At 38.1% G+C, this 15,660-nt stretch overlaps 1 protein-coding gene across 1 annotated transcript in view; it reads left to right on the top strand.

Moving 5' to 3' along the window:
• Positions 1 to 15,321, top strand: part of LOC140136022 (sialate O-acetylesterase-like) — a 34,918-nt gene extending 19,597 nt beyond the window's left edge. Inside the window, exons 4-10 of the mRNA XM_072157729.1 lie at positions 5,176 to 5,323; positions 6,177 to 6,384; positions 7,003 to 7,127; positions 8,150 to 8,283; positions 9,102 to 9,262; positions 10,506 to 10,713; positions 12,850 to 15,321. Of these exons, the coding sequence (XP_072013830.1) occupies positions 5,176 to 5,323; positions 6,177 to 6,384; positions 7,003 to 7,127; positions 8,150 to 8,283; positions 9,102 to 9,262; positions 10,506 to 10,713; positions 12,850 to 13,191 (1,326 nt within the window). The 3' untranslated portion in view covers positions 13,192 to 15,321. The remainder of the gene's footprint in view (positions 1 to 5,175; positions 5,324 to 6,176; positions 6,385 to 7,002; positions 7,128 to 8,149; positions 8,284 to 9,101; positions 9,263 to 10,505; positions 10,714 to 12,849) is intronic.
• The last annotated feature ends 339 nt before the right edge of the window (positions 15,322 to 15,660 follow it).

The following is a 15,660-nucleotide window of genomic DNA, read 5'->3' as shown; positions in this document are numbered from 1 at the left end:
GTATTGTGTTGCGCAACTTTAAGATACGCGGTTGCGTTAATTCCTCTTGCGCGCGCATCAAAACTCAAGACATATTCTTTGTCATTTTACACATTGCAACTGACGAGTGTGGATGGGTCAAACCATCCATACGAAACAAATTTGTATTGCGATGTGGTAATTTCACTAATAATAATATATTTATTTATTTATTTATTTATTTATTCATTCATTCATTCGTTCGTTCGTTCGTTCGTTCGTTCGTTCGTTCGTTCGTTCGTTCGTTCGTTCATTCATTCATTCATTCATTCATTCATTTATTTATTTAAATAATTTGATATATTTGAAAGGGGTATTTGAGCAATTTGAAATTTTTACCCCGTATAATCCTATGGGGTCATTTTGAACCCACCCCTCCCAAATTGCCAAAACCTATGAGTTTAAATCATACATAATGATCAGTAGGGGAGAGCGGGGAGTGTTCGCCCTAGGGGCAGGTTCGCCCACCCCTTGTTTCTCAGCACTACGGCTATCGGGGGATTTGATGATGGCAAAACTAGGTGACATAGGTCATTATAAACTTCTCATATTAGCTACGCGACATATAGGGACGTGTTCATCGAACTGCAGCCAAAACAAAAAAATTACACCAAAACGTAATTTTTGTTGCATTAATAATGTTGTATTATCATTGATACATAAATGCAGATGGTTTTAATGGAAATCTGTGTTGGGAACATATAGGATTTCTCAAAGATTTAATGCAGCTATAAACTCCTTATTCGATTTGTATTTTGCATACCCTGAAGAAAATACAAAAATGTGCACAAGGGGCACGTTCGCCCTTTTGAGGATGGGGCATGTTCGCCCTATATCTTCCCCGGGCGGACATACCCCAAACTGGAGGGCGGACCTACCCCATCAGCGTATTATGCAAAATATTGATAATTATACCATTAAACATGGTAAAACTACGGAAAAACATGTTTTTTAAAGTTATGTGGTATCAGTATTACTCATACCACCGTTTATGTCCTAATCCATAATCTCCCCGAAGTTGTAAACATGATACGTTTAAGCTCACTTTGGACCCCTACATTTTACCATGACCCGACCCCTGCAACAAATTTAGTGACTCCCCAGAAGAGAATGAATGCCCTGTATACCCTTGCTAAATGTTTGCATTGAATATGTTATTGTTATGCAATGTTTAAATCTTTTTTGTGATTATGGTGAACTTACCCCACCATATGGGCGAACCTGCCCCAATATGGGGCAAGTTCGCCACTTTGCAAAACTTTTTTGTTTGCTCTATGCTGTTGCTATTGTAAGGCCTATAGTTCTGAGATTGTGGCCGTATATAGCTAAGACATAGGGCTTTCATATGGGCTAATCAGGTCATCCCTAACCTTAAAATTGACATCGCTAGGCTGGTCAGAAAAAATAGGGCGAACACTCCCCGCTCTCCCCTACGTCAATCATGAGTGAACACCGGTTGGTCACTGCATTTATTTGGGAATGGGTAGGCACTGCAGCTTGATTCACCATCCACAACATGATAATGTGTGCACATGCTACATTATATACACTTAGGCCTATGTTGTTGTTGGTGTATAAGTAATGGGCCTTGCAATTGAAATGCCTCAAGCTTTTAATCCGATATGCAGATTATCTATTTGTTTTCATGAATTGGAAGACATTCTTTGATGTATTACTGAGCTCAATGATCTGAAATTACTGGAGTGTGAGGTCAGCATAGTATTTTATTAACAGAAAGTATAGAGGCCCTGCATGAAATTATCGATTGGCTCCAAACAAAGGATTTGAGCCGGTGTCCTTCACCGTAGTTATGGCGGAGTGCAGTCCATTCAATCAAATGTTGTCATCAATCTATTTGATTGCAATCATGCTTTTGTTGAATGCATTTGAGTAGTCCGCCATATTTACGGGATGATATGTCACATGCAAGGCCTCTATTCTCCAAATTCATTTCCTAATGTATGTGAGAATGATACAATAATGACATGATGAACATAGTCATTGATGCATCAGTTTTAAAATAGACTAGGCGGTTACCATATTTGGCGGTTCTCGGCTGGGCGCGATTACCAGGCTGATGGTGACATGTCCATATGACAATTTTTACTAATTTGACCTCAGATGACCCCTGGCGACCCCAAAATGACCTTCCAAAAATTTGGCTCTAAATGTTGACTGTACCCACCAAGTTTCATGCCCATACGACAGTTTTAGTAATTTGACCTCAGATGACCCCTGGATGACCTTGGATGACCCCAAAATTATCTAAACTTATAACTCTAAATGTTGACTGTACCCACCAAGTTTCATGCCCATATATGAGTTTTTTACTAATTTGACCTCAGATGACCCGTGGTGACCTTGGATGACCCCAAAATGACCTTCAAAAAAAATGTTGTTTTAAATGTTGACTGTACCTACCAAGTTTCATGCCCATACGACACTTTTTAGTAATTTGACCTCAGATGACCCCTGGGAGCGGACCCCGGTGTCAGATGACTTTAAAACGAACATAAACATCTTCTTGACAGGACAGAACTACACCCACCCACCGAATTTGAGCCCCGTACGACCTAGTTTCATGCCCATATGACAGTTTTTAGTCATTTTACCTCAAATGACCCCTGGGAGGGGGCCCCGGGGTCGGATGACTTAACGAACATGAACATCTTCTTGCCAGGACAGAACTACACCCACCCACCGAGTTTGAGTCCCGTAGGACCTAGTTTCATGCCCATATGGCAGTTTTAGTCATTTGACCTCAAATGACCCCTTGGAGGGGGCCCCGGGGTCGGATGACTTAACGAACATAAACTTCTTCTTGCCAGGACAGAACTACACCCACCCACCGAGTTTGAACCCCGTACGACCTACGACGGCCTCCATTAGCAGTCACAGACAAAACCTAAATCTATAGGCTACAGAATAATATCCATTACTCGTCTCGAAAGAGCTCAAAATAAATAACTTAGAAAATTTTCTTGATGTCCTTTAACATGTTTCCATAGTTAACCATCGTTAGCCATGGATATCTATGCTGTAGAATTGACCGGTGACTAAGTCCGATTTATTGGGACGTTTATCGACCATCAACGAGTAATGTCATTTGTTTGGCTCGAAATTAAAAGGGGATAATGTGATCAATGAAAACAAACATTAAAATAAGAATCTATTCTTTATGCAAATCACACATTATTGCTTTAAGAGTAGAATAGCTTCATGAATTATATCAGGGACACACAATCTCGCCAACGTTATTTACAGCATGCCTAGAAAGCATTTTCCAATCACTTCCGTGGGACGAAAAGGGTGTCAAAATCAATCGAGAGAAGTTCAACTATGATCTCAGATTTGCGGATGGTGTAATCATCATAACAGAGCTAGAGCCTGGAAAATATTGAATCCATGCTCAGAGAGTTCGCTTAACATGCTTAAGCTAGTAAAGAATGTGTCCTCAAGATGAAAGTGCAGACGACAAAAATATTGCAAGCCCCTCGTTCAGCAACCAATAGTCAGTCAATAGTCAATGGATGCAACAGTTAAGAATGATCAATGATTATAATACCTGGGACAGCAGTTTCATCAGTCTGACGGACAAAGTACAAGAGCAGGAAGTAATAAAGAGAAGATTTAAGCTTGGATGGAGGAAATATGACAAACCTAGTAATATCATGATAGGGGATATACCAACTTGCCTGAAAAGAAAAAGTGCTCAATCAATGTAATTATTATCAGGGTCTCATGGGAGACCAGTTTTTGTAAACTGAATGAAATACCCTGAATAAAGATTGTTATCTTATCTAATGTATCATCCCAAACTATTACATATGGGACTGAGACTGTGACGCTTACCATTGGGCCTAAAAAAAAAATTGTTGTGTTGCCCTCAACCGCCCGGTCCTAAATCCTGAAAAATCAGGGTCGGCATTTTTTTTTTTTTTTTTTTGATGATTTTTACAGATTTGTTCAAAAATCTATGTTTTTCACTTAAAATTAATATTTTATTGAAAGACTAGTCTTTAATTGATGTCTAACAGGTATCCAGAAGTCAGAATTGACAAATATCCCCGAGTTGAAGAAGCATTATTTAATATTTGAGGAGATTTTTAAGAACTGAAGGTTTGAAGAAAAAAAAAGAAGAAAAAAAAAAAAAGAAATCCGACCGTCCGCCCCAACTTTCCCATTTTCTCACTTGAGGGCAACACAACAATATTTTTTTTTTGGCCTTAATACTCGGTGGTCACTCGATAGTTGGCCCAACAATAACTTGTTCTAGATCCTTCACACAGCTCAAAGAGTTTGCCATGTTTTGCCATGGATAAGCTCTGATAAATCCATTGACTAAGGTAAGTGACCATTATTGAGGAGAAGGCCCATGGAGTACATTGTATAATCAATATTTTTGACAAAAGGAGTTGTCCTTGTCAATTTGTAGCCATGTGCTTTTGATTATTTACATAGCTTCTCCAAATCACTGTGTATACATCCATCCCAAAATCTGATTGCTATTATTATATGGGTGAATGGACAACAAAAGAATTGCTTTCTCTACAGGGCCTGTAATTAACCAATTTTTGAACTGGCCGACTGGTCTTTATTGAGCGAATTATCGTGTGTCCACCAGTAAATGCAGCAAAAATGGAAAGGAGCTATACAAGCGGCACAGCACATGGAACACAACATGGAACGAAACACGTTAGGGATCACTTACCAAGACAATTAGACAAACAAATGGGTTAGAGAACAAATAAAGATTCAAGACATCTTGGAAACAGCTAAACACATGAAATAGAATTGAGCAGGTCACATCAGTAGCAGAACAGACAACAGATGGAAACAGCAATTACTGTATGGAGACCTATGTTAGGTAACAGACCGGCAAAAACAATACAAGAGATGGAGAGACGAAATAGACCAATACTGGGGAACAGTATTGGGTCAACATCGCTAGAAACAGAGCTACCTGTGTGGCTTTCGTACAGCAGTAGACCGAAAATGGCTGATGATGATGTCATTTTGAAATTTGATCTTTACTCATGCAAACTATCATATATTGATCACATGTCAATTGCCATCGGTATAACTACAGGTATTTTATTATTAAAAAAAGTTGTAAGCAATTCATAATCTCAAAATCTCATTTACGTTCTATTCCAGGCATTGAATGGAACAGCAGAATTGGCGGCATCTGTCAATTATCCCAACGTCAGGGTGTTATCAGTCAAAGCAGACGTGTCATATACACCATACTATGATTTAAACTCAACAGCATCATTATATCATCCATGGGCAAAACCAGATCCAGGTACGAGTAACTGAATTTTTATTTGGAAATTGTTCCTCCTTTATCAGTATGTTAAATGGAAAAGATTACGAGACTATTTCTCCCCTGCAACAGAATGTTTCATGTTACCCGCCCCACCAGCCTGCAGGGTTTGTAGGATCCATGGCGGTTAGCGTTAATGCCCATGTTAACGGGGAGCGTTGCTGTAGTGCGGAACTGCCCGTTCGTCGTGGTTGTGGCAAAGTGCAAAAAAGAGAGGGCTAACGCGGCAGGTGTGTTGAGGGGACCAGGAGGCGCTGGAAGCTACGACAGGGCTGCTGGTTTATATCCCAAACACTTTATACACCCATTCCATAGAGGGGGAGCTAAATATCTGGTGGTCACCTTTTGACCATATGGGCCTGACCAACTCTAATGCCCTGGGGTGGCCGGAAGTGACCGGCGTTTTGCCTAATGACGGGGAAACCCAGTCTGTAGAGTTTGATTCAGAGCGGTTATGGTTCGATTTACACACATGCTATGAAGAATTTTAAGATTATAAGCCAAATCGGCATTGGAAGTTTGCAATGCATTGTGGGACGATTTTTGCAGTTTTGGGACACTTTGCCCTCTGACCTATTTTGAAAATTCAGACAAATTGCTTTTTTGTGAGTACAAAATATAATCTAAAATATTTTACAAGAATGAAAACAAACCCAAAAAACATCATTATTTAGATATATTTAATGATAACATTATGACAGTAATAAATTATTTAATAATAATTACAATAATTTCCCCGATATGTCAGAGGTCAAAGTGTCCCAATAGTGCTCTCAAAAACCGGAAGTTAAAATGGCGATTGGTCTTATTCCTGACCTTTCCTTGTACACAGATTCACTAGGAGTCAATGCCGTCGAAAATTACACCTACTTTTCTGCTGTGTGCTGGTTCTATGGTCGAGACTTATATGACACATACAAGGTCCCAATGGGAATGATCTCCACTAACTGGGGTAGCACTCCTATACAACCGTGGTCCTCACCAGATGTGTTCAATTCTTGTGTGGAAAATGCTACAAAGGCGGATGTTACAAAAAGCAGGTGAGGATATTCATGGCAAACATATAGTTTATAGTACATATAGTAGGCATATATTTAAAACAACAATCACAAGCATTATTATTTGCAGAGCTTGGTAGCTTGCGAAGTACATCTACATGATCTACAGGTCTTCTTTAGTCACTGAAGAGATTGTTCCACTTATTTTGATATTGATAGGTTTTGGGAAAGTGACAAAATCTTGTTGAAGATCATGGCGTCCGGTCTCTGTCCAAGCCGGCTTTGTGCTCCCTCGTCACTAAACAAACTGTGTGTCTGTCTGTCAGGGTGCCTGTCGGGGTGTAGGGGTGTCTGTATGGGTGTGTGTGTGTCTGTCTGTCTGAATTTTATTCAGGAATTAATGTTTTTGTACGTTTTGGTTAAAATTCCATCTCATAGAAGAGCCCTTAGCCGGTTGAGTTTGAGGTGTTCGAGTCACTCACGAAAAGCAACATACATCATTCTTGCAGCGAGGCTAAAGCGAGGCCGTAGCGGGGCTGTACCGCGCGGGGTTTGCCCACACATCCCGCCACACATATACCACCATAACTAACACTCTGCTTCTTGTTGTGATGAATTACGACGTTTCGCTACAAGTATTTCATTTTTTTGTTTGGACAGATGTGCATCTGAAACGGAGAAAGAATTTGAATATAAACCATATTTTAAAAATGACACTGTTTTGTGGAATGCGATGATTCATCCATTTGTCAACATGACCATCAAAGGTGCTATATGGTACCAAGGTGAGTGGTCACTTATTTGCTTCTCATGTTTGGCTTCGTTTGTTTGATATTGATTGTTGAGGTTCTATTATATGTGGCAGCAACTGATCATTGAGAGCATTATGCATGCTTACTATTTAGTGATAGTAGGCCTTTGAATCTTGATTCTTTATTTCCATAATAAAAACAAAACAAAATGCATTGTAATTACACATCAAAACATAAAAATACAAAGACAATTATGGAGGAGATGATCGAAAGGTCAATAAGGCCTACTCTCTTGCGATCCCATCTGGGGCAATAGAAAGCCCCCTCATGAGCAGTAAATAATATTTGCATACTATCCTGATCATAAACTAAAGAGATACAGACCAATCACCAACAGGCAAAGTCCCCGTAGCATCACTCGTTAATGAGGGCCAATCATTTCATGTTCTTTCGCGTAATGCGAAGATACACAACGCTCTATCGCTTAGAGGCGGCACGTTATAAGGAATCTGATACTATATCCATTTTCGGCAGTTTAAAGTCTGCAGTCACTGCAGATATGAACCTCCCGCACTGTAGATTGTGAAGACAATTTTGTAAGTTGCAGATTTGACTTCAAAGCGGCAATTGATCGAGATATCACTCCTTTCAAATCAAGTATCGACTTATCGGAATACTTCGAGTGCCACTTACAAAACACGAAGGCATATAGGCACGCAATACGTAGCCTAGTGATTTGTTAGACATATGGTAAATCGAACCATCGGCCTTCATGAATATCATCGAGAATTCTCAGCATTCAAATCACGGGACTTTGCCAGTTGTGGAATTGATCCCGATACTTACAGCAGATATATATTCAGATAGTATTATGTCCATTTATACATGGGCAACAAATTTGCATGTGCAACATAATCCCAGTACTATCCAGAATTCCAGATACTAATATCAGAACCCCGCTATTGGTATCGGATAGTATTACAACATCTAAAATATTATGCTATGATAAAATTGTCAAATTCTCTACTTATTCTCGATGTTGTTGCTCATTGTAGGTGAATCCAACACTTTTTTAGGGACAGACACTTATAGCTGTTTTTTTCAAGCTATGATAAGTGACTGGAGACAGAAGTGGTATGCAGGATCCTCACAACAAACCAACCCATTATTTCCTTTTGGATTTGTACAGGTATGCATGTTCATGAAGATGATATGGCAAAGTGTAAATTTTAACATAAGAGTCAAAAGTGACCATTTCACTATTATAGGCAATAGAGTCTAAATTTGTTCGATCTTGGTCGACCGTCGATCCTTATCATTTAGCCTATACTAAATCGATAGATTCACTATTACATATGATGATATGAATACCTGAATACAGTAATGACCAAAGTACATTTTGGAAATTTGTCGTCATCATTTGAAACGAAACCAAAGATGACGATTCTTTTAAAGCAAACCACTAGTATATCATAACCAAATATCTGACTATAACATTCTAGTAGTTTCTTTTAGAAGGAACATCATCTTCGGCTTCATTTGAGACGACAAAATAATACAAATTTCCAAAATGAACTTTGGCAAAGGGTTATTATTGTATTCAGGTATTGTGATGTACCCTGTATAATCCTGTATCTTGAAATAGGGGAAGCTACCTAATAATGATTAAGCTGGTTACGCAGGGTGTATTACAAAGTATGGCGATGGAAATTTCCTACAGTGCTACAAATTCAGATTTTGAGTGAAGAAAAACTGCATGGATCGCGCCGAGCGCGGATGTCATGGTTATTGAGGGTCACGACAGAAGAGCTGATGCCGTTGTGACAGGAATTTGGAAAATTAGAATATTGCAACGTCTCAAATCTGAACAGAATTCTCAAAGCAGGGCATGATACGGTAATCCATGCCTGAGAGTGGTCTACAGGGTGAATTTTAGAATGAGATTGCTGTAGTTCTAAATATTAAATATGGGACTTTTACTTATAAAACAAAATATTCTCTCTGTAGATAAGTACATCATGGGTACCACAGTTTGGGGTGATCAACAACTACCCAGTCATCAGGTGGCATCAGACAAACGATGTAGGTTATGTACCTAATGCTGGAATGCCTAATGTCTTCATGGCTGTAGCATTAGATCTCTCAGATCCAGAATCACCCTATGGAGCGTAAGTATGTTATTATTCTTTAGCGTGGTTTCCACATAAGACTCAAGAATATTTGAAAGAAATTGTAGGTAGATATCACTGTCATCATGGACACTAAGGGGGAGTTGACGAGTTGTACCAACCCTCTGACAGATTTTTATCCCGGTGTACTAAAATGCTCAGTCAAAATAAACTAACTCTCAAACGGCTTGCGCTAATCGTAAGTTTATCCATTGAGCTTATTTTAAAGAACACAGTTTAGTCCACACCTTGTCCGGGGGTAGATTAGAGGCTTTGTTGAGATTGTTTTTTATTTTTGCCCCTACAAAAATATTCAGAGTGATAATGAGTTTAAATTGATATAAATAAATAAAAATGTAGATATTTATATAGCGCTTTATGCCGTAAGCAGCCTCAAAGCGCTTTACATTTATTCCGCCGTCATTAGAATAACCGGAACCACGTTTGCAGCCTACAAATGGCGCAGGGTTCACTCAGTACAACGACTGTGACTACCCCTAACAGCTTCCCATTGCACCTGGGTGGGGTGAGGCAAGCGAGGCAAAGCGCCTTGCCCAAGGACACAACACGGTGGCGGGACAGGGACTCGAACCCACGCACGTCGAGCAAGCTCTCAGATTATGAGTCCAAGGCCGTATCCACTGAGCCACCGTGCCATAATATATAGATTAGAATGGCAATTGCCTTTCATATTTAGCCAAAAATCTGGTGACATTTTTTTAAAGCCATAAAACATTTTTGGTCTATGTGTAGGGTATTAGCGAACTGGGACCCGGGGGCACTCAACACAAACGACAGTACGGATATGTTTCCCTGAAAGACCCCTGTTTTTGGACAGCGCATCTCCGAAAGACCCCTAAATTTTACCAAAATAGAGCACTAAAACTTAAAAGACCCTTTATTTTGATAGTTTTAGTTCTAAACAGCTAAAAGACCCCTAAATTGCTAATTCCTCACATTTTTTTTTATGGCTTTTTCAGGCGATTTACAACTAGAAAACCAAGAAAGACCCTTGATTTTAACTTTTTGCAGCTCCAAAAGACCCATTTTTTACCGGTACGCCGTTAGCTCCCAAAGACACACCACTTCAAAATTCCGGGGAGAATACCCACCAAAAATGCATAATGTCCCCCCCCTCGCTTTGAACTAGCGGATACAGAACTGTACGATTACAACCTATTTCTGTCATACAAAGGCCCTATTATGAACTTAAAATTGTATAAACATAATTGTGTTTGAACAGAATCCATCCACGATATAAACAAGATGTAGCAGCACGTCTTGTCCAAGCTGCCAGGGTCGTAGCATACCAGGAGAAAGGAGTGATATACCAAGGACCATTCCCAACTAAATTCAATGTAGACAGTCAAGAAGAGACCATTGATGTGCAATATAATAATAAGGGTAGTGGACCCATTCGTCTAGTAGGACCCCTCAACAACACATTTGAGGTAACTAACTTTGAAGAATAACTAATATGTTATTAATTTTGTAACCTTTTTTAATGAGTTCTATTCTCTTATTCATACATGCATGTGTACCCTGTGTCTAATGAAGGTCCCTTGGAACCATGAGCACGTGTGTATTATCGATGGAGAAAGCAGAACAATCATATATTGTTTTAGACAAAACCAATGCAAGGATGATTCTACATAAGGCAAAATTAGTATGTTTCAAAATTGCCATGCGCAAACCTTTTGCGGGGCGCATTTGTCTCGTCCGTCCCCCGTTTTTTTAAACAAAACAAATGTCGATAGATTATGTTTTAATAGTATTTGTTTGAAAAATTGTGCTATTAACACTTTCAATCTGTGCAAATATTTCATTATGTGTTTATGAATGTAAAAGTTCGGAGCAAAAAATAAGAGGAAACTGCATTCCTCATTGGATTTAATACCACAATCCAAATGCAGAAAGCTTCTTTTGTGAGAGCACCTATGTTCAAGCAAGGATTGTAGCTCAATGAAGCCGTTAGTTTAAACACATATTGTGGACATTTCCTTAGCATTTCTTAGCATCTTATATTCAAATACCACTGTCAGCAGAAGAGATCCAAACCCGGGGCTCCAACCAAGCCATGTATAATAAACCCTTGCCCTTCTTCCCCTGAACCTCGCGCAACAGGTACATACATTTGGTATGTGGTAAAATTCCACATTGGCATCTCATCCCGGCATCTCATGCTTTAATCGGGGCTTTAACTGCAGACGACAATTTTCAACAACAAAAATAGAAATTCAACAATTTCAGAAATGTAAATTTTCATGACCATATTTGGAATCAGCATGAAAAATGCATTAAAATGAGTACAAACAAGCCTAGTATTGATTCAGTATTTCTTAAGATAGCTCTTGATATTTTGAGAAAATATTTCAAAACTTTTTCCATTGAAGCGCATGGCTATAGCACGCAGAGCATTAATGCAGGGGTCAATTTCTTATCAAGAAAGCTTAGATAGTAACAATTTTAAATCTTGACGAATTCTTGAGCATTGGTGCCTGCTTCATGCATTGAGTTTATGCCAGGCCATGGATAGACTGCCTGAGGGTATGAGTGTCTGGTGACTCATAACGTCTAGTCCTAATGGTCTTCCCAGCAAACACAAAACGTTTTCGACATCATTCGCAAAAGGAAAAGGTTGTCAGAAAACGTTTAAATGTCAGGTAATATAAAGGTTATAAAACGTTTTCATAACATTAAAAAACATTTTTTGATAATCTACTGCCCAGCAAACAAAATGTTTACAAAATGTTTTACAGAAAACGTTTAAATGTCGGGTTATATAAAGGGTATAAAAACGTTTTAATAACATTCCAAAAACATTTTTGAAAACTTGATATAAAACATTCTAAACAGAATGTTATTTTGGAGTTGAAAAAATATTTTGAGAAAAATGTTTGCCCAAAATATTTGCAATAACGTTATAAAAACGTTTTTATGACCTTTATATAACCCAACATTTAAATGTTATTAAAACGTTTTGAAAATAAAAACCATTTTGTTGGTTGTAAATATTTTAACATAATATTATTTAAGTGTTGACAAAATATTTGGCAAAAAATGTTTGCAAAAATAATTTACAATAACATTTTTGAACACATTTTAAAAACATTGTTGTAGTGTGTTTCCATGACCTTTATATAACCCGACATTTAATGCTATTAAAACGTTTTTACCTAAACCAAAAGCCAAAATATAATTAATTTAAAACGTTTTTAAAACGTTTTTGTGTTTGCTGGGCTTTCTCTACCATGCAATGAGCACTGATATTTTATCCCATTTGATATTTACTTATTTTCACTTCATAACTGGTCGTCATACGTCAATAATGACATATGGTATATCAGGAGAAATTCTAGCTGTCAACTTTCAAAAGGTTATGTCCACGAAATGAAACAAAATGCTGCGCCACCTTTGCTGTTGGGATCAACTAAAGCAAACGAAGGTCCCTTGGCAGAAATTCATGTCTCTGAATTATATAAATATCATGAAGGTATACATGGTATATCAATGTGTGGCAATTGGGGCCATTACTAAAGTTGTCAAAACTTATTTTTTACATTTGTTGTTGAATTTCATTCTTCCAGGTATGTTGTTCTAATTATACTGAATGCCAAGAAAATGATACCTGGATTGATACTACTGTGACAGCTTGGACTGGTCTGTATTCCATAAGGATGAACTATACCTGCGAAGACCTTGATGCTGTTGCTATCCGCTATCTATGGAGTGATTATCCGTGTACTTTTAAGAATTGTCCAGTGTATAACCAAGATGGCTTCTTACCTGCACCACCATTTTGGTTACCATTGGACTATTCCGTTTCCATTGGCAATTCGGCCGTAAAGTTTGGGGGTTTCAAATTTCTAATTTGCTTCTGCCATGTGTTTCTTTTTGCATGTTTTTACTTTCCGTTGGGAAGATATTAAAACATGTACAAAATGTCTATATCTATAGCATCTTCATCCCCAAAGTACAGCACTTTTTTGCTCAATGTGTGACATTTTTTGAAGGTTATAATTGATAACCAAGTATGATCAAGTTGGGCATCACCAATGATGGTATGACTAATATTTAGTTGCTGTATTTTGACGTATAATTATGATGTGTTGCTCAGTGGGCATCCTTCGGCATTCCGAGAATTCAAGGGTCGCAGTCTACACAGAAGTCAAAATTTAATTGAAGAAATTTCATATTTCTAGTCCAATAAATTAGTACTCACTGTGGACGTTTCAAAGTCTAGCAGAATTCTTTCTCAACACTATTGTTGTTGTGACGACCTTCTGTATCTGAGCAACCAGATGATACTGGTTGTTCAGCAACGTGGTTGCCACTTCGTTTTCCAAGAAGTTCGTCAAATGCGTGAACTTCTTGGAAAACGAACTGGCAACCGCATTGCTGAGCAAATACAATTAAGTTGTTCAGTAAAATTGTCCATGTTAGAAAACATAACATAACTAGACACCAAATCATTGAAATTGGACAATCTTAACCGTATTAGTAAAATTGCACCCAGCCGAAAGTGCGTTGGTTTTTGTCAGATTACTAATAATAAAGGTCGCAGATATGGCAAACTATACATTTTTGGGTTCCATATGACCAGACGAGTAATTCGTTATGTTTTTAAAAAGAATTGGGATATTTTATAATTTTGACTTCAGTTTGACCTTAATTGTCCCCTACCAAAAATGCCCGACATTTTGAAGAGGGCAGCCTAAGCCAAATGTGTTCAATATCCTTCAGGTATGCCAAAAACACTTTCAAACCTTTGATCCAAAGATTTGATCACCAAACATCTCTTACCATAGCGGCGTGCTTCCTTTGATTATCACATTAAAGTACAACTTTTGATTTCGTTACTTCCTTAGGTTTTAGATCACAGTTTTTTAAATTCTCCACCAATTTCATCAAATGAGGTCTTAAATCAGAGCTAAAGGGTGCAGGCACTAGATGCTTGTTTTAAGTTTTACATATTTGTCTTTGTTTGGGATATACGGGGGTAAGTTTATCTGGAACCTTAATTATTTCGCGGTCTGTATCATATATTAATTATATACCTGGGACAGCAATGGTTAATCGTTTATTGACTGGTGTACTAGAAGTGTATTTTAAAATGGTACTGCATGTTATAATCATATAAATTCTTGTGACCATTTGCATCAATAGATAAAATTAGTATTCTACACTCTAATTTTTTACTATTCATTTTTGTAAAAGAACCTACTGATCTAGTATTCGTTTTGATGAGATACACTGTTCATTTTGATTAGGTATATTATCACTTTGAACCGACGATAGTTTTATTTTAACAAGTAGCTATTCAAATTGACAAGATCTCAAACTCATTATTTGACAAGATTACCCAATTCATTTTGAGAAGATTTTGTTATTTCCCCATCGGAAAAGACAAATAATTCAAGTTTGATTTTGTTGGTCATTTTTGAGAAGAATTTATTCATTTTTATAAAAATGTCAAGGGAATCTTTTTTAAATTTGATGAGTTTCTTGTCATTTTGATGAGACTACCCGATTCATAAAATAAACATATTTTCAGGCAAGTAATGAAGTGATCCCGCCCGGGAATCGAACCCACGACCTCAGGTTTACAAGACCGATGCCTTAACCACTCGGCCACCGGTGCTTCAAAATTAAGCTATCTGAAATTCGAACCAATAGCCGATCACTACGTGGCAGCACTACGGAGGTTTGGGAGGGGGGGGGAGGTTAAGGGGGTATTTTCCTCCCCAAATATTTTTCTTACATCCACCAGTTGACCCCTCCCACCGTATAAAACCCAATAATTTCCACTTTTTGCGGCAATTTTTCGCAAAATTTGTTGATTCCCCCTCCCCCAGAAATTCATTTTGCCCCCTCCCCCAAATAAAATCCTGGCGCCGCCACTGTCCGTAAGTAGCGCATAGGGCCATGGCTAGGATTCAAATAAATTGGCCTTGCCATATTGACAGGATTCTGTTATATCACCTCGGAATAGTCATACTTGTCAAATTTGAATAGATTAATTTTGTTTGGATTTTTAAATAAATTGTAAATGTAAAATATTTAAGGTTGTGATGTATCACTTTCATGTGTCATTTGCAGACATTAAAGGAACATTCCGGCAATCACAACATTTTGCCTTAACTCATATTGACCCCCGGGTATTGACCATAAAAACGAATAAAAACAGCCGGCTCTCAACACGCGATATTCAAAAATCCCGCGGAAAATTTAAGGCATAATGTTGTGATTGCCGGAGACTTCCTTTAACAGTAGCGTTTCTTATCCGATATACAAATCTTGTTTGCAGGAAGTAAAAACAAACGGGGTTAAAATATTGGGTTGAATTCAGAGTCCACCTCTCTCCATTTTTTCTTGGTGGACAAAACCCGAGGGGACTT

This window comes from Amphiura filiformis, chromosome 16, assembly GCF_039555335.1.
Source record: "Amphiura filiformis chromosome 16, Afil_fr2py, whole genome shotgun sequence".
NCBI classification, from domain to species: domain Eukaryota; kingdom Metazoa; phylum Echinodermata; class Ophiuroidea; order Amphilepidida; family Amphiuridae; genus Amphiura; species Amphiura filiformis.
This window is presented reverse-complemented; position numbering and strand designations above follow the sequence as displayed.